The 18,580-nt window shown below is 41.1% G+C and overlaps 2 protein-coding genes and 1 pseudogene across 3 annotated transcripts in view; 2 read left to right on the top strand and 1 right to left on the bottom strand.

Annotated features, from left to right (window-relative positions):
* Positions 1–18,580, bottom strand: part of CAMSAP1 (calmodulin regulated spectrin associated protein 1) — a 51,440-nt gene that overhangs the window by 18,706 nt on the left and 14,154 nt on the right. The window contains exons 3-6 of the mRNA XM_081848508.1: positions 12,061–12,323; positions 11,720–11,881; positions 3,646–3,726; positions 2,602–2,634 (exon numbers count right to left, since the gene is read on the bottom strand). Of these exons, the coding sequence (XP_081704634.1) occupies positions 2,602–2,634; positions 3,646–3,726; positions 11,720–11,881; positions 12,061–12,323 (539 nt within the window). The remainder of the gene's footprint in view (positions 1–2,601; positions 2,635–3,645; positions 3,727–11,719; positions 11,882–12,060; positions 12,324–18,580) is intronic.
* On the top strand, positions 5,644–7,733 carry LOC309334264 (putative CENPB DNA-binding domain-containing protein 1). Its single transcript, XM_081848504.1, has 2 exons — positions 5,644–6,567; positions 7,539–7,733. The coding sequence occupies exon 1, from the start codon at positions 6,048–6,050 to the stop codon at positions 6,351–6,353; it is 306 nt and encodes a 101-aa protein (XP_081704630.1). The 5' UTR covers positions 5,644–6,047; the 3' UTR covers positions 6,354–6,567; positions 7,539–7,733.
* Positions 14,196–15,754, top strand: LOC309334169 (microspherule protein 1 pseudogene; annotated as a pseudogene). Its single transcript has one exon. The product of its transcript is annotated as a microspherule protein 1 pseudogene (transcript).

The following is an 18,580-nucleotide window of genomic DNA, read 5'->3' on the forward strand; positions in this document are numbered from 1 at the left end:
ACCTGAAAAACAATTGGTACTTGTATTACAAGGTTCTTCTTGTCAGACTCCATTCCACTACCGGCATGCACTAATTTTATGTAATGAGTTGTTGGCATAAACAGATATCATCTGTTCTTTGGTTCTTCTGTGCTCCAAATCAATAATTGCTTTAGCACACAATAGTCTTTGACAGTGTATCAAGAGTACTCTGCTAGTGAGTAAAATTACTTGCAAGTTTAATAAGCAAAGCAGCAGCTCAGTAAGTTCCTACTTCAGTAGCAGGGATTTCAATATATTAACTAAAGCCTAAGGCTACTGCATAATATAGCATAAAACAGATCTAACTGAAGTTGTTACCAGTCTAACAGAAAGCATTTTCACTTATTGTGCTATAATCCTAATATCCAATAGATTGCATGGAGACTGTATTAAGCTAATAAATCACACAATAAATAGTATTTGACTAAATACCTTTCAGTTCTATACCACTACAGTATAGTAAAAATATTTCATTATTTTTATCTAAACTATATTACACAATACACAATATTGCTAGGTAGCTACTTAAGGCCATATCTATGTATGAAACGTGTATATATTTGAGGAAAGCATAGGCTGAGAAATTATTTCTGCAAACAAGTATTACTTGGTTACAAGTTCCAAAGACAGGGAAAAAGCAATGCAACAAAATTAGTTTTGAATTATTCAGTTCAGTTTAATTTAAAGTTTTCCCAACAGGATAATCAAAGCTTTGTCAAATATCAATATTAGTATTATACAAAAAAGATGCAAAAGAAAGGTATATCATACTAAATGAGCAAGGGCCATATAAGATGTGTTGAATTAAAAGAGATTTATAAATACAAGATGCAAGTTGCTTTTCCCCCAGCCTGAAGCTCTCCATAAATATGTAATGCAATGTGAATCATACTGTACCACACGAGCATATTCCACTGGTTCCAGCATGCAGTGCGATAGGGCATGCATCAGATCAGGCTTACGCAAAAAATAGCAAGATACAAGATGGTAATCAGAATCATATAATAAATTCAAGCAAGTTGACACCCATTAAGTAGTGAATATGATTATTCAAATCAAGCAGATTACTTTACATAGTAAGGTGATCTGGTTAGTTTAAAGCATACTTCCCACCTTCAACTCCCCACTGCCTAAGCAATACCAGAAGGATGACTTCAAAGAAAACTAAGTGTTACTAAATTGAAAACCTTGGTTTTGAGCGATATCTAGCATTGCCTTCATTCTGGAAGCTAAATCCTACACAATTTTAGAAACTGTTACAAGCTAGGGACATTTTCTCTCACTTAAAGACTTTCTGTGGTATCCAATAAATGCATAGGATGGCATCTGCTGTCTATGCACCAGGAGCTCTGGCACAATGATGACAGCAAGGAATGTTATGCTAGTATCGCAAGAGCATGCCAGTGCAACTTGAATACGATCAAGGGCATTTGGCTACTAGCTTTGAACTGGTTAGCATAAAATCAATAATATCCATATGGTTTCAAGACTGCAGCAATAGTTACTCATTTATTTCAGAAAAAATTACATAGCTTAAAACAAAAAATCCCTCAATGTGGTTCACAAAAAGAATTTACAGAATGTAAGACCCATTTAACAGCTTTCCCCCCTAATTACTATTTCAATGATCACAGTCAAAAAGGGCAAAGCAATACTTGATATAGCTTAATATTCCATCACCAACACTGCCCACAACCAGACTCTCCTGAGCATTTAAAGCCAACTGCAGGGGCAAATCCAGAGCCTTCCCTTAGCTGATTAATTACATAATCAGAACAACAAATGAATCAAGTTACATGCCTCTAGAACCAAAATAAGAATCCATCATATCCATAGGGCTGAAGAACAGAAAATACTGAAGATTTTGTTTTGTTTTGTTAAAGTACTAAGCATCTATACCTTTGAGACAAAATATTAATAGTAATGGAATCAAGTGGCTATGATGTGGATGAGCCCAAGAAATAAAATTTGCCTTGTGTAGGAAACATTTTAACAGCACCCTGCCTAAAGCTCAAATGTGGAAGTCAATCCTCACAACCAGTGCTTTTTTCTGGGGGGACGCAGGGGTACGCATACCCTAAACATTTTGTGAATCTAAGTTTGGCCTCATTGAGGGGCAGTATTTCAATATGAGTAGGAAAATGAGAGTACTCCTAAACATTTTTTTAGAAAAAAAAGCACTGCTTACAACCCATTTTCTAAGACATACAAGCACCAAATTACTTTAAACTGACCAGCTTCACCTTAGCACTGCATAAAAGGAGTTTTCTGAACAGGAGAACAGTAACACACAATCAGTAGATTGTTCCTAATGTTTGAATGATTACCTTGCTTCTCCAAATTAAGATTTTGAATCCCCAAAATTCTTAAAATGCTGTATAGTGATGAGTATGCTGTACATACAGTATGTTGGCTCATGTAATGGAATCTACATTTTTTTAATATAAAAAAATCCTTAAGCAGAGAGTATATTGTAAGTTGTGAAAGCAGCATTTTAAATGGAAGCGAACACCAATAAAAGAATTACTAAAAGCCATGGTTTTGCAGATGACAACTGTCACATAGAATTAATTCACTTACAGGTACTAATTTCCAATACCATTTGGAAGGAGACTGCTCAGGAAGCAGGGAAGGGAATGTGGGAACAGGAGAGGAACATCAGCAGAGCAAGTTATAAGCAATACTTAAATGCACCCAATCCACAGACACTTTCATATCATGGTAGGTTCTTGAAATAGTAGTAGGCAAATACTTGAGCCAACAGTATCCTCAGAAGGAAATGCTAGCATTGAATTAAGAAGTCTCATAGGCAGTTATTTAAATGCTTCCTTCTGCAATAAAGGATACTGAAAGAGTTTTTTGCTCCGCACCAGTTAACATCATTACAGCAGTATTTAGTGCTACTTAGCTCAGTGCAGTTTGGCCAAAACATTCACAACAAATCAGACCAACTTTGAAGTTATTTATATTTGAGGAAAAACTTCCATTCCCCAGTAATGAAAGTGTAGCATTTATTAACAATTTTTAGTGCATTGAAATAATTAAAGGGAGAAAAGAGGGGAAGAGTTGCACATGTAACACTGATAATTCTTTTGACTATTTAGCACATGCTTTATTAGTACTTGAAAGGGTTCCTGAATTTCTTCAAATCAATGTGTACAGCAAATATGATCCTGAATAACTTCACAATAAATGCTGAAAGTAATATGTTACATTAAAAATATTATGAAAATACAGCATTGACATTTTAAGAGATGAGTAAAATGCAGGGTACAGACAACTATTCTAATCCAAAATACCAGAGCAGCCTCCAAATGCACAGGCTTCCTCATTGACTTTGAAATCAAGGAACATCTGGGCACACATGGGAAAAGCACAAGCATTTGGAAGCTCAATACACACATTGACCTGCAGTTATCACAAAGAATGCAGGGAAAGGAAACCAGAAGCACTACACACAGTACAGAATTCTATGTAAATGAAGTGCAAGACAGCTTACAACCGCTTACTTGGTAAGCCATCCTACAATGGCTTACTTGGCAGCTGAAAAGTAATACAATCTACTTCCAAGTAATATACATGTGAATAAACTAAAATCCATGATTCATCTAAAGTGTCTTTTACCTTTTGGTGACCTGGGCTTTCCAGTAAATGCTGTTTTAGTTTGACCTCTTTTTCTGTTATCTCTCTCATTTTCAGGTTCACCTAAAAATAGGGGAAAAGATAATGACAATTACATAACTTTCCCAAAAAATATTTGTACTGCTTCAGTTCAACTGCCATTTGCCTTATCAGTCTTCTATGCTTCTGTTGTTGTTTTTTAATAATATTTATTACTTTTAAAGCTTACAAAAAAGAAAGAGAAAGAAAACAAAAAAGAAGAAATACAATACAATACAATATATAAACAATACAAAACACAACCTTAACACATTAAACTAAACACAATAAACAAAACAAAACAAAACAAAAACAATTTAAAAACATACATCATACTTTTTCCATACTCTATCTTTCATTCCCTTGTTTCATCGACCTCCTCTCACCTCCCTCTTTGTATTCCACTTCCATTAATTGTTTCAGCAATTCCTTTCCATCTTTCTCTATTTTCTATCATATAAATGTCTTAACATATTTTTAATTTTATTTCCATTAAAACTAGTATACTTATTTAAGCTTAACTCCTTATAACATTTCTACTAAGGCCATAAAATTTCATTCCAACATTTTTCTATCACTCATTAATTTTACAATATTTCTATATATAGACTTTAAATTTTCCAATCTTCTTTCACCACTCCTCTCCCCGGTCTCGGACTCTGCCAGTCACTTCCGTCAACTCCATACAGTCCATCAACCTGGAGATCTTATGTCCGAGGCTCTTAACTCTTTTCCAAGTCCCTTCTGCAGGTCTTCTTCATATTCTTTGATGCTATAGAGCAGATCTCGGGGAAACTCCGACCTAACAATACTTTTGTTCCTTCTCGACAGGTCAGCCAAATTTCCATAGTTGCTAAAATCCATGAAGTATTTCAGGACATGTTTCAAAATTCCTCCAAATCCAAAGGAGACTCCAGTCTCCTCCTGACCCAAGTCCATGTCCCAAAAGTCAATTAATCCCTGCATGGAGGGATCTTTCCAGCTTTCCTTCTCCAGTCCATGCCAGGCTTCGATCCTCAAAACCTGACTTTTTCTGGATTCAATCATAAAAGGCCTCTAAGGCTGAGGCTCCCACTTGTATTACTTTAGGTTCGACAACAACTTTCTCCTTCTCCTTCTCCACATTTTGTTCTGCTAAAGTAGATTCCTGTAACAAATCCTGAATTATTTCTGTATTGGTGCTCACTTTTTGTCCCAAATTAATCACTTTTTGTCCCAAGTTATCAATTTTAGTAGCCATAACATCCGTCTTCTTGTGAAGCTGTTCCAACGAATAGCTTATCTTGCATAATGCAGTCACTAAGGGTTCTCCTGTCAACATTCTTAAATGGTCCAAGGTCAATCCTTGATTGTCACAGTTCTTATCCTGCAGTTGGAGATTCCCCAGCTCCACTCTTGTACAGTGGTGCCCCGCAAGACGAATGCCTCGCAAGACAAAAACCCGCTAGACGAAAGAGTTTTCCGTTTTTTGAGGTGCTTCGCAAGACGAATTTCCCTATGGGCTTGCTTCGCAAGACGAAAACGTCTAGCAACTTTGTTTCCTTTTTTGTAAAACCGTTAAAACCAAAGGTGCATTGCCTGAAGAGGTGCAGTTGCGACTTGACTTCGAGGAGCAACTCATAGCATGCGGTTTGGTAGCCTTTTTTCAGGTTTTTGAGGACTTTGGTGATTTTTGAAGCTTTTCCAAAACTTCTTTTGCATCCATTTGGTAAGTTAAACTTTTAAAACTTTTTTTTGTGGTTTTTGGATTTTGGGTTGGGGTGTTTGGAATTCAAGGACTTGGTGTTGGGGGGGTGGGGTTTGCAAGAATCTGGGAGGTTGTGTGGGTTTTTTTAGAATTTTTATGATTTTCTGTGACCATTGCACCATGTTGTTGTTTTTTTAAAAAAAATTCTGGGTTTGAATTTCTGTGTCGTGGGTGGCTGGGGGAACAGTTGGGGAGGGGTTTGCAACAGTTGGGGAGGGGCTGGGGGAACAGTTGGGGAGGGGTTTGCAACAGTTGGGGAGGGGTTTGCAATTTCTGTGTGGTGGGTGGGTGGCTGGGGGAACAGTTGAGGATTTTGAAGACTTTGGTGATTTTTGAAGCTTTTCCAAAACTTCTTTTGCAGCCATTTGAGGTTTTTGAAGACTTTGGTGATTTTTGAAGCTTTTCCAAAACTTCTTTTGCATCCATTTGGTAAGTTAAACTTTTAAAACTTTTTTGGGGGGTTTTGGATTTTGGGTTGGGGTGTTTGGAATTCAAGGCCTTGGTTCTGGGTTTGAATTTCTGTGTGGTGGGTGGCTGGGTGCTTTTGAATTTTTTGGATGTGAAGCACTGATTTTTTTGGGGGGGGTTGTGAGTTTACGAAGGTAGGAGCTGTGCTGCCATGGGACCCAAGAAGACTGCTGCTGCAGAGGCCGGCGAGAGGAATAAGGAGAAGGTGACGCTGGAAATGAAGAAGGAGATCTTCCGGAAGCACGACGGTGGAATGCATGTGACAGACCTCGCCAGGGAGTACGGGAGGAATCCATCGACCATTGGGACCATCCTGAAGATGAGGGAGAAGATCATGGCGACTGATGCAGCCAAGGGAGTCACCAGGATCGTCAAGAACCGCCCAGCTGTTCTGGAGGTGGAGAAGTTGCTACTCATCTGGTTAGAAGAGAAGCAGCGTGCAGGGGACAGTGACTGAGGCCGTCATTTGTGAGAAGGTCAAGGCCTTGCACGCAGACCTCGTCCAGGAACAGCCAGGAACCTCAGGCGAGCCAGAAGTCTTCAAGGCAAGCAGAGGTTGGTTTGACCGGTTCAAGGCAAGATCTGGAATCCACAGCGTGGTCAGGCATGGAGAGGCTGCCAGTTCTGATGTTCCTGTGGCTGAAGACTTTGCAGCGGAGTTCCTGGAGGTTGTGAAGATGGAGGGCTACGTTCCACAGCAGGTCTTCAACTGCGATGAGACTGGGCTGTTTTGGAAGAGGGTGCCCAAAAGGACTTTCATCACTCAGGAGGAGTCCAAGTTGCCTGGCCACAAGCCCATGAAGGACCGTCTGACCCTGCTCTTCTGTGCCAACGCAAGCGGCAATCTGAAGATCAAGCCCCTGCTGGTGTACCACTCGGAGAACCCACGGGCCTTCAAGAAACACAAGGTCGACAAGGAGCAGCTGAGTGTCATGTGGCGATCCAACAGTAAGGCTTGGGTCACACGTGTGCTGTTTGTGGACTGGGTCAATCTTGCTTTTGGCCCTGCTGTCAAACAGTACCTGCTGGACAACGACCTGCCGCTGAAGGCTTTGCTTCTGATGGACAATGCTCCTGCTCATCCTAAAGGCCTTGAGTTGGAACTTGTTGGAGGAGTTCAGCTTCATCAACATCATGTTCCTGCCGCCTAACACCACGCCACTGCTCCAGCCGATGGATCAGCAGGTCATCACCAATTTCAAAAAACTCTACAGCAAGGAGCTTTTCAGGCGATGCTTCGAGGTGACTGATTGCACCAACATCACCCTTCGGGAATTCTGGAAGGACCACTTCGACATCGTCACCTGCTTGAAGATGATCACCATGGCCTGGAACGGGATCAGCCAAAGAAATTTGAATTGCGCTTGGCGCAGCCTGTGGCCGGACTGTACGGCACCAAGTGACTCTGATGCACCAGTCAACAGTGGTGCAGGACATTGTTTCCTTGGGGAGGACCATGGGCCTGGAAGTCACAGAGGAGGACATCAGCGAGCTGGTGGAGGAGCACGACCACGAGCTGACCACCCAGGAGCTGGTGGAGGAGCACGACCACGAGCTGACCACCCAGGAGCTGGTCGAACTGCAGGCAGAGGCTGCGCAGGAGCAGGCCTTGCTGGAAGAGGAGGAAGCAACTGAGGAACAGCTGTCCTCCAAAGAACTGAGGGACATTTGCCTGAAGTGGAAAGATGTGCAGGCTTTTGCACAGCGGCACCACCCTGACAAGGACCTGGCACATGACCTTGTGAACACTTTTGATAGGAGGGTCATGTTGCCTTTCAGGGAGGTGCTGAAAAGGCGGATGAAGCAGCAGACCATGGACAGGTTCTTCAGCAAGAAGCAAAGAGTGGAAGAGGAACCTTCTTCGAGTTGTCCCCCAGAGTCTTAGAAAATGTACTGTACACTTTGTTGATTTTTAAATGTTTTTTGTCATGTTTAGAAACTTAATTTATTGTTCCTTCAATTTTTGAAATGCTCTTTACAGTATGTGTGACTTTAAAGAGCAGTTAATAAACTCTTTTTGTACCAAATTTGGCTTTGTTTGGACTTGTTTTGACCATAGGAACGCATTAATTGAATTTCAATGCATTCCTATGGGATTTCGTGCTTCGCAAGACGAAAAATTCGCTAGACGAAAAAACTCGCAGAACGAATTAATTTCGTCTTGCGAGGCACCACTGTAACAGTTTCCAAAGCTCCCTCTAGAGGGAAACAGTTTCCACTTGTATCAATCCTTTCAAGCACATTTCCAAAAGTAAAGTTAGTTTCAATTTTCAGTTACTTTTCCTCCTTTTTAAACACAGAAGAGGACAATGGAAACAATATATTTCTCTTATTTAACTAACCGTCAACATACATTTTATTCACAGTCAATGAAGCTCTCCCAAAACGTCAATCTACTGGCAGCCCGTTTCCAGGTTCAGAGCAGTGGTAATTTAATTTTTATCACTCTCTCCTGTAGGCTTACACGATCCAAAATTTCCCCTCTCTTCTCCTGCTTCCAAGGGGGGTTTAATGATTTTAATCGATGGAAGTTTAATCCTTTACATAAGGCTTTCCAAGACCTTAGCTTGCAGCTTCTTTGCTTCAATCTATTTACAAAAGGGGAAGGCAGACTTCCTGTTTGAAAACTTCCCGTTTCGGTACCAAATTAAGACGTTTGTAAATCCAATTTTCCGTTCTACTCACGGGTAGTTGTTTAGAGTCAAATTGTCCACAGGAAAAAGTCAGCGCTCTCCAGCAAGCAACAGCAATGCAGCTTCCCTCCGTGAAAAAAGCAGTCAATTCGAAGCACCGCGCCACTCACCCCACGTCGCTCCGGATCCCCAAAACTGGGTTTCCCCGCGAGCAGGGGAGACGCAAAGGGTGCCAGCCGAATCCCACGTTCACAAGCTTCTCCCGCCTGTGATTTTAATGGGTCTCCCCCTTCGCCGTGGCGGTCAGACCCTGATTTCCACGGAGCAAATTCCTCCCGATCGGAGGAACTCCGCCATTGCCGGAGGCGCCAACCCGGAAGTCCCAGTCTTCTATGCTTCTGAACTCAAACCAGAGGTGGAACAGAGGCCACCCATAGAAGTATTTCACATGCTGATGATCAAAATGGTACTGTACTCAGTTTTTCCTTGCATTATCTTAAGGCTCTAGGTGCTAACAAACAGTAGAAAACATTTCTGCTTTCTAGTACATATTACAGACACCCAAGTTATTTTTTTTAAAATTAATTTTTATTAACAGGCCAATCACATCACATTATTCAAATCACATTAGTTCCAAATTATACAGCCAAATTTTAAATTTTGTTGAGGGTACCCATACATCAAGCTCCGCACGAGTCCAAAATTCCGGATAACTCCAGGCATCACATATTTTACTGCTTTAATTAGACAGTTCGATCCAGTTCGATCCGGATAGTCCTTTATTACTTTCTTTCTCTTCTTGTTGTTATCATATATTCCTTTCTTTGCAATCTCTGATGATTTTCACAAGCAGATTGAAAACTGGCGTCTCTGTGTGGGTTTTGTACTCTTCAAAGACCATATCGCTCAGGGACAGCCTCTGTTCAACGCTTCCATAAACAAAATTAATCTTCGGTCTGTCCTTTATTTTTTCTCAGGCTAGCCAAATAAATCAAATAAATCAGGGGGCTCTGTCAGGTCAAACTTGCATTCCAACATTCCTTCTCTTTCAAACGATCCTGATTCTCCTCCCCCCTGTCCTTCTTTCTCCAGCAAGCCTGTCTTGGCGAGACGCCATTTTTTAACTGCGTCATAAAAATTTTCCTCTTTCTCACCGTTCACCAATCTTCTCTCCTGATGTAGTCCATCCCACACAGTTCTTAAAATCCTGCTTATGATTAATAAAAACGCGAGGATCTTATTTCTTTCTGGGGTGAAGGGTTATTAATATCACATCATGCAAAGAAAAAAAAAGAGTTTTTTCCTCCACCCCCCCTTCGTTCCAAACATACAGTCTCCTAGTGGTAATTCATCAGAAGATTTACTTATCCATCTGTCACTCCCGGTCACAGAGATCCATTAATCAGCAGTCTTATCTGTCGAGCTTTACTTGATGTATGTGCTTCAGCTTCATTTCCAATCGTATGTTTCCAATTATAATTCCGAGCTGAAGCAACCAGCATGCGCTAATCGGAATCGGTGTCAGGAAGATCTGACTTCACCGAGGGCTCGTGCCAAGTGTTCAGCACCCCCATCTCTCGGATCAGGGGGTGCATTATGAACACCGCTGGCAAGACAGTTCCCCCCCACCTCCTGGGGGGGTGGGAAGGCTGCATACTTCCCATAGCAGCCCCTTAATTACCTCGTATGGGTCAGAGATATGTTATTGTCAGCCATCTTCCAACGCGCCACCTGGTGGCCCCCCTACAGACACCCAAGTTAAGGCAGGTATCAGGAATTCCAGCTTCAGGGATTTGTCCAGTCAGTTCTCTCCCACACTGTGCTTGTTTCATTTTTCAATGTCTTCCTATTTTTTTCTAGACTCTCCCCTCTCCCAACCAACTATTCTCCAAAGACATGGCACTGCAAATGACTCACAGTCAACAGTCTAAGAATTTAAGAACCCTGCACTAGTTTAGATCAAAGGTCCATCTATTCCAGCATTCTGTTCTCACATGGGCCAATGAGATGCCTACTGGCAGCTGCAAGGACCTGAGCACAACAGCAATTCCCAGCAACTGGCATGCAGAAGCATACTGCCTGACACTGGAGGTAGTACATAGCTATCATGAAGGATAAGGCTAATATCCTTTTAAAGTTCTCAACCTCAATGCACACATCTTCCACATCTTGATTTCTACACTATCAGTGCAAAATGGGCACAATCCAGCTGAAGTGAGGCACCTTTAGTGTGAAAAAAGTCCTCTACACAAAAGCTATGTTTAGACTTAAATAAAGACTCCAACTGATTTACTTCACATGTATGACTTCCAACCTATTTCAAAAATTAAGGCCGATCTCTGGTTTCATATATAATCATTTTCAAAAATAACAGTTTTAAAATTAATTAAGTGGATTTTCACACTGGGTTGGCACAATAAAGCAGAGTAGCTGTGTGAGCTAACCTGTGTCTGAACAACGAGTAACTTTTATTGGAGTCCTCATAAATAAAGCCTCCCACATTGGATAATTTTATTAAAGTCCCCCAAAATCATGTTTGGTAGCAAGCAGATCCTTTTCACTATATTAAACAATAAAGATTGAGTGGATATGAGTGGGTAGAGGTGCTTTCCCCCTCTCTCATAATACTAGAACATGGGAAAGTCAAGAACAACAGAAGGAAATACTTCACTCGGTACGTATCTAAACTGCTGAATTTTCTGCCACAAGATGTGATGACAGACACCAATTTAGAAAGCTTTCAAACAAGAGAAGCCTTTTCCTCCATGAATTTGTCTATCATGGACTACTAGTCATGGTGGCTGTGTGCTACCTACCACCAAGATATCCTGTAAATCAGTTGTAAGGGAACAACAGTGGGAGAAGACTATTGTCTTTGTGCCCTCCTTGTAGGTTTCTTGGAGACCTCTGGTTGGCCATTGTGGGAAACAGGAAGCTGGACTAACTAGGGATGCCTTTGCTCTTATCCAGTAGGGCTGCTCTTATGTCATTATGGTCAAACGAAGAAAAAGCACTGTTTTATTAATTTGTTTTATTTAATGTTTATGCTGATTACTCATTGTTTGATGGGGGGAATAACTTTTATTAATAGTGCAATGACTACTGAAATGCAAAGACTACAGGAAATGTATTCAGTAGAGTTCAAATCTACTCACATCTAAAGATGTTGTTTTACACCATTGTTTTTTACCTTATTAATCCAGAATATCATTGCATCCTCCAGATCATAGGGCAATTCCTTTGAGGCACTAAATGTAGAAAAACATTTGACACTTGCAACCACTTTCTCAATGCTGATCATTTCCACAGTGTAGGCCATCATGAGGGCATCAATCATTGCCATGTGAGGACTCTAAGGAACAAATAAGAACATGTTTCATTCAAATATCTTTGAAGAAAGCAGGGGAAATGTTTTTTAAAAAGTTGGCTAATTAAAACAGGCTACAATTAAGAAAGCTAAGGTGAAAAACTCTGAAGGACAGAATGGGTACTACGGCAAAGAAAAGTTAAGCTTTCTTTTCTTAAGCTAACCATTTTGATTGGCGCACAGCTGAGATCCAATTCAGACACAGGTGTATCATCGCTCTCCATGACGTAAATCCCTTTCCGAGACAGAGCCTGGATGACCGACTGGTGTCCCTGCAGAGCAGCCACCTGATCCCCTTTCAGAATGAGGCTGCAGACACGGCAGTAGAGCTCGCTGGACAGCAACAGCTTGATGACAGGTGGTTTAATATGTTCTTCCTCATACTGATCTATATAAAATGGGTCCTTCAGTTCATCTGGGATGTTATCTGAAAGAAAAGAAGAATGAGGTCTAACAAGGGGGTTCATTATAAGCAATACAAAAAGCTCATTGAGAACAGAAGCAAAACACACAAACACAGTCAGAAACAAACTACTTTCTGGCATTTAAGAATATCAGAGAACATAGATGAGCAACTTACTTTAGTAGCTGCAAAAAAATATTTCTTTCCCAACACATCCCTTTCTGTGACCTTGGGTGAACCGGCTCTACTACCCCCATTCATCCAATACCTCAATGTGACCACCTCCCCCATTTCCTTTAACTTCCTCCACAAAATACTTTTCTTTTTCCAGTAAGTCCTTTTTGTAACCAAGCAAAAGTACATGAAATTGAAGTAATCACATATCATTGCCTCCATTTCTCCCCTTCCTCTGCTTTCCCTGTGTCGATTTCAGATTGTAAGTCCACTGAGGCAATGCTTTGTTGCAACTTTTCTTTGTAAAGCACTATGTGTGTAGCCAGCAGTATATAAATAATAATCTATAACGGTTAGCAGAACATACATCAGATTATTTCTGGTCATCTTGAACCTCTCATAACCACAGAACACCTCATCAAGAAAGAGTAGGTGCATTTGCTAAGGTACCTTGTGAGACCACAATGGTTGCCTGAAAGAGTTTGGAAAAAGAGAAAGGGCAACCCAAACAGACTTATGATAGGACTAATAATCTGTGCTAAAGTTTTAGGTTGCTTTCGGCCATCTAAACAAGCACACAACATGGCAGCAGTGCTGGGCATTTTGTGTGCCTGGACCATTTTTGTATCTAAAAGCAACCTAACCTGAAACCGTAGCCAATAGTATATCGATATTATTCTTTTTTTAACAGTTTAAATGCTTTACAGATTGACAAATTCAAATAATAAACTTTATTGCACTATGATAACTTGATATCTAAAATGTACATTTAAAACACTAACATCTTTTTAGCATACTGCTAATGACACCAGAGATACTCACTGAAAGTTTGCAGAAGTTTATCAATAGCTTTGACATGCACACAACCTTTTTAATTTGATGTAACAGAGAGTGCTTCCAGAGAGGGGCTTAATTTGCAACTAGGTTGCTGAGACATTGCAAACAGGACATTGGCAGCAAGGGTTTTTCCACTTACTGGATTTTCTCTGGAAAGGGTAAATCCGGATTAATGGAGGTGTGGAGAGAGTGTGTACAGTACTGCTATTTTGATGGGGAAGTTAGAAGAAACCTGCATGCATGAGGAGCACCAATCCAAATAATAAATAAGCACCAGGAAGCTCTCTAAACACACTTAACTGGAAGCAGGTTCCATTGAACTCAGCAGAACTTATTTCTAAGTAAAGGCTTGATGTGAACTAGCAGACCTCAACCACTTTACAATGTCTTCAAAATGTTTTATTTCTATCATACACTAATCTTCAAGCCACCAAGAGCAACACACCATTTGCGTTTTTTGCATGTTTATTAGACTATCACTATGTTATATATTTCTGCCTCACTAGATCAGAAAAATAGAATCTGATCATTTGAGGCCTCAAGAAGAGTTTTTATATACTACGCTCTTGCAAAATATCAAGGCAGTGTACATAAAAAACATGTAAAAGCAACACAAAACAGTTACAGCAACTAGCACAGCATTATAAGGATTGGTGCTATATGATTCCACTTAGCTACACTGCTCAGCAACCTTGTAGCCATGTTCTGCACTAACTGCAGCTCTTATTCTAGCACTCTCTGCTGGTAAAGGTAATCAGCACGACCAAGGCTTTGTTGATGCCATAATCAGGCCCAGACTGAAATTGTTTCATATAATCTATTTCATCCATGAACATCTGCAATTAACCAGCCACCACCATCTCAATTACCTTGTGCCTCAAAAGAGATATTCACAACTGGGCAGTACTTCTCAAAACACCTCAGGTTCACATCTCCAAGATGGAGGTCAGAGAGAGAAAGGAGAATCCAGCACGTCTTTCCTATAACACTTGGGAATGACATGCTGGATTCCAGACTGATGGTGTCAAGCACAATGAGTCACTCTGAAGACAAGTCTCTGGAAGGGCAAAAAATGAGCTCCTCACAGGTGTTGGGTGCCATGATGATGAAGTTTGATGATGAACTTGTAGAGAGCAGTCTTGCCAAATCATCCAGCCAGGCCAAGAACTCCAGTGGGGTGGAGCCAGGGCACTACTCTGCCAATGAGCCTTCTTCCAGTGACAAGAAGAAAGTGTCCAAATCTGCACAAATCACTCCAAGCCCAGCTCCAAATCCCAGCATCACCAAGCAGATGATGAAGAAGTGCAAGCGGCCTTTGAAGGTCACCAAGGATTTGGGCCGCTGGAAACCCACTGATGTTTTGCTGTTGATCAGTATTGTGTTTCAGACCATGACTTGACCTCTTTGCACTTGGGGGTTCAACTGCTGTTTTAATCTGCAGGAGATCCAGAAGAGGTGGCATGCTCTGCTCTATAACCCTTTGATTTCAAAGCTGTCTTGACAGGCCATGCAGCAGTTGCATCCAGAAGCCATAGTCTCTATGCAGAGTAAAGTGCTCTTCAGCAAAGCAGTGGAGCCAACCCACCATGGATACCCAGAGGTTTTCTACCCCTCCTGCACTGCCAAGCTCCTACCGATACACTGGCAACTCATGAAGCAGTACTACCGCTTGGGAACAGTGCAGCCACTGCCCAAAGGGGATCAGGTGCTCAACTTTCTGATGCCAAATACATGATAGATGAGAGCAAACTAAATGATATCTGAGATGAGGGGTTGGAGCATGAGCTGACCGAGGCAGACTGGAGACAGAAGCATGAACTCCAGCAGCTGGAGCAAGAGCTGCATAAGTGGCAGGTGCTGGTGGACAGTATAACAGGAATGACTTCCCCTGATTTTGATAACCAGACATTGGCTGTGTTGCGTGAAAGGGTGGTGCATTATCTTAGGCACTCCTGGGGGATCACACTTGGCAGAGCCATGGAAGATCACACTTGGCAGAGCCACCAAAGACAATCAGATTTATGTGGATCTAGCACTGCAGGGGCCAGCCTGGAAAATATCCCACAAGCAAGGCATTATCAAGCTGAAAAACAATCGTGACTTTTTCCTGGCAAATGAAGACCAGCGACCCATTTACGTGGATGGGCACCCTGTGTTTTGTGGCAGCAAATGGAAACTCAGAATTAACTTGATGGTGGAGATTGCTAGCTTGCGGCTTGTCTTCCTCATCAGCCAAGACCTGACTGTGCTTACTAAGGCAGAGGATGCCCAAACTGCCTATCTCTGAGGCCTGGATCAAACCAAAGGCACCAGTGGGCCTGTGTTTGGCTTTTCACACCCCACTCCTTTTGCCAGCAGAGACCACCAAGCTTTCTGATGACGACGATGCAGCTTCAAACATCCTGCCCTTTCCTAGGCTAGGACTGAAACTTCTTGGGGGCCTTTTCTTTTGCAGAGGAGGAGGAGCTCTGCTTCATCAATCAGCAGATCTATGTATGACAAAAAGAGCCAAGCCTTAAACTAGCACCTTGCTTGCATGGTGTGTGGCTAGGCTTGTGCAGCTATTGGGCTTGATTCTCTTTGGAACAGAGTGACAAAAACTTATGGAGGATTAAGGGCTAGGGAGTGTGTGTCAAATGAGCTAATAAAATAGTTGCTAATCTTTTTTTTAACCCACCTCAGGGTCCAGGTAAGGCCTCTTAAGGAGGGAGCACAGCACTACCTCTTTCAAAATGGTAGGCATTGCTCCCTCCCACAATGAGCATCCAGTCAATCCCTCTTAATTAGCTCTTACAAACCATGATAAACAAAGAGCCAAATGACATGTGGTAAGCCTAATCCACTACCAAGTGTCCTGTCCACATTATCAGGCTGTAAAAGCTCAATCTTCAGAACAAGGCAGAGATTTCAGGAGAAGTGCTCATCTTTCTCTTGCCAAGGATACCTTTAGTCCAATTATGCTTTCACCCACTGAGCACAGCACTTTACTGCATAAAGTAGTTTATCATTCCACTAGTCCAGAAAATGATAAAGCCTATCTGACTGATCTGGGCTTTGATCAGAATTCAGCAGCTTTCTGTTATTACTTCTTCTAGAGCTACTATTTGCAGTTTCAGAGCACACATTCCAGAACATGCTTCATGTCTTTCAATAGCCATTGACATTCCAAGAATCCCAGCACTGATGACCTTCTGAAGGTACATGTATGCACACCCAATGACCCCTTGAGGGTCACAGGCCCAGCTGAATATCCTAAGGTTTTCCCCAGGATACCATATTTTACATATACAGACATAATTTATATTACCATTACCCTGAAGGGAAATGACACACCATTACCAAACAGACAGATTATGCCCTAGAGAGTTGTAGTGGAACAGGAAATAATTACTATATGCTTCCATAAAGTCCAAAATGCAGGCAAAGACTACAAGTGCTTCTAGATGGAGGTTTACTCTGAAAATCATGGAGGGAATGACTACTACTGATTGAAATGTCAGAGTCAGATCTAACAAGATTGATACCAGTTATGGAAACCACAGGAGGGAAGAGTGTTCTTGTGCTCAAATCCTGCTTGCTGGTTTCCCTCAGGCATCTGTTCAGTCACTGTGAGAGAAGGATCCTGAACTAAATGGGCTATTGGCCTGATCCAGCAGGATCTTCTTATGCTGCTGGCATAATCCACAAGCTGTATTGCTGAAAATTTCTGACCAAAATTTCTTTATGAGAGACTCACCACCTCCAAGTCTACCAATGCAGGGCTCATTCAAGAATAGGAAGCTGCTGCTTGAGGACCTTTTGTACATTTTTTTTCATCCTTCTCAGATTATTTTTATTAGTGTTCAGTTGCTATAAGCTTCCCAGGAATAAGTACAATGCAAAAGCACCAGTGAGTTACATTTGTTTTCAGAAACTGCTATGTACATAAAACTATTAGCTTCTTAGTTTCACCCAATTCTCATGAAAGTACTACAACAACTATGCAAGACAATATCCATACTATTCCAAAATCCCAAGGAAGTTGCAGTTTTGAGTTTTAGGAATTCTAGTTACGGTACTAAAACTTTGTTTCAAGTTACATATGTTTTGTTACTCCTACCAACAGATTTCAAAAGTAGTTTTCAGCATTAACAAAGATTTGTAAAGTTTTCAAATCTATTCAGTTGTTTTATAAACAAGAAAAATAAAATGATAGTGTATAGCCTGAAAGAGATGGGAAGTACCTAATCAATATTACAAGTTTTCCTGTGTCTGTGCAAAATCAGCAACCTACACTACTACCTAGTATTACCTGACCACTCAGCTCAATAGCTATTATTTTAAAATATTGTCTGATTAGTAATAATGCTTTGTGTTGTAATTGTATGTTTTAAAGTGTGATAAAATATAATGCTATGCTTCATTTTGAGTTGCTTAGAATGCTTGCTATCAGGTAGAATGATGGCACATAAATGTTTTAAATAAGCACTAACAGTGTAGTTGTAACCTTATCTACTCAGAAGTAATTCAACGGGGCTTTCTCCTAGATAAGTGGAGTTAGAATTGCATCTTAAAAAAATAGTTCTCCATGCAAGAGATGTAACAATCCAAATGTACTAATAGATTAGTTTAGGTTTCACACAAAATTGAAGAGAAGCCATGTGGTAATGAACGAAGCACAACTCTACACAGGGCTTGAGGGGGGCAGTGAGCGGCTGGAAATATAAAGTTAAGCTGTGGGACAGAAAGTCACTTGAGCTTTATGAAGCCCTGATATAGCAGATTAATTTATCTAGTCCATATTGTCCATATTATGCATTATTCACATGGTCAGGGTACTACATCATTTTACCACATTAGTAAAGGAAATGAGCCTCAGTAAGTTACTTGATTTTATTTTAAGCTTGAAAATAGTTTCCATTATTACAGTTTTGCTTCTCAAACTATGAGCAGCATCCCATGTAAAAATACAAATACAAAACAAGACTGCAGACGAAACACATATCAATAGGAGTGTCTCAAGCTGAATATCTTGATGTTACATTCAAATAACAGAACAAAGTCCAAAAATGCTGATCACATTATGACTGAATGATGCATCAGAATAATACATTCTTCCCTTTCCCCAACACTGTGGCAGCTGGCTGACTGGACCCGGCCTCTGGTGGCAGTGAGAGTAGCCTTCCCCACACAGCCATGTAGAGGTGGCTCACCTTCCTTAGGCCAGCTTGGAAGACAGCTGGCCGGCAGCATTGGAGAAGGGGAAGAAGAAGAGGGAGGGTGGAAGCTTC

The sequence above is a fragment of the Podarcis erhardii genome, assembly GCF_964252035.2.
Source record: "Podarcis erhardii genome assembly, chromosome: Z".
NCBI lineage: Eukaryota > Metazoa > Chordata > Lepidosauria > Squamata > Lacertidae > Podarcis > Podarcis erhardii.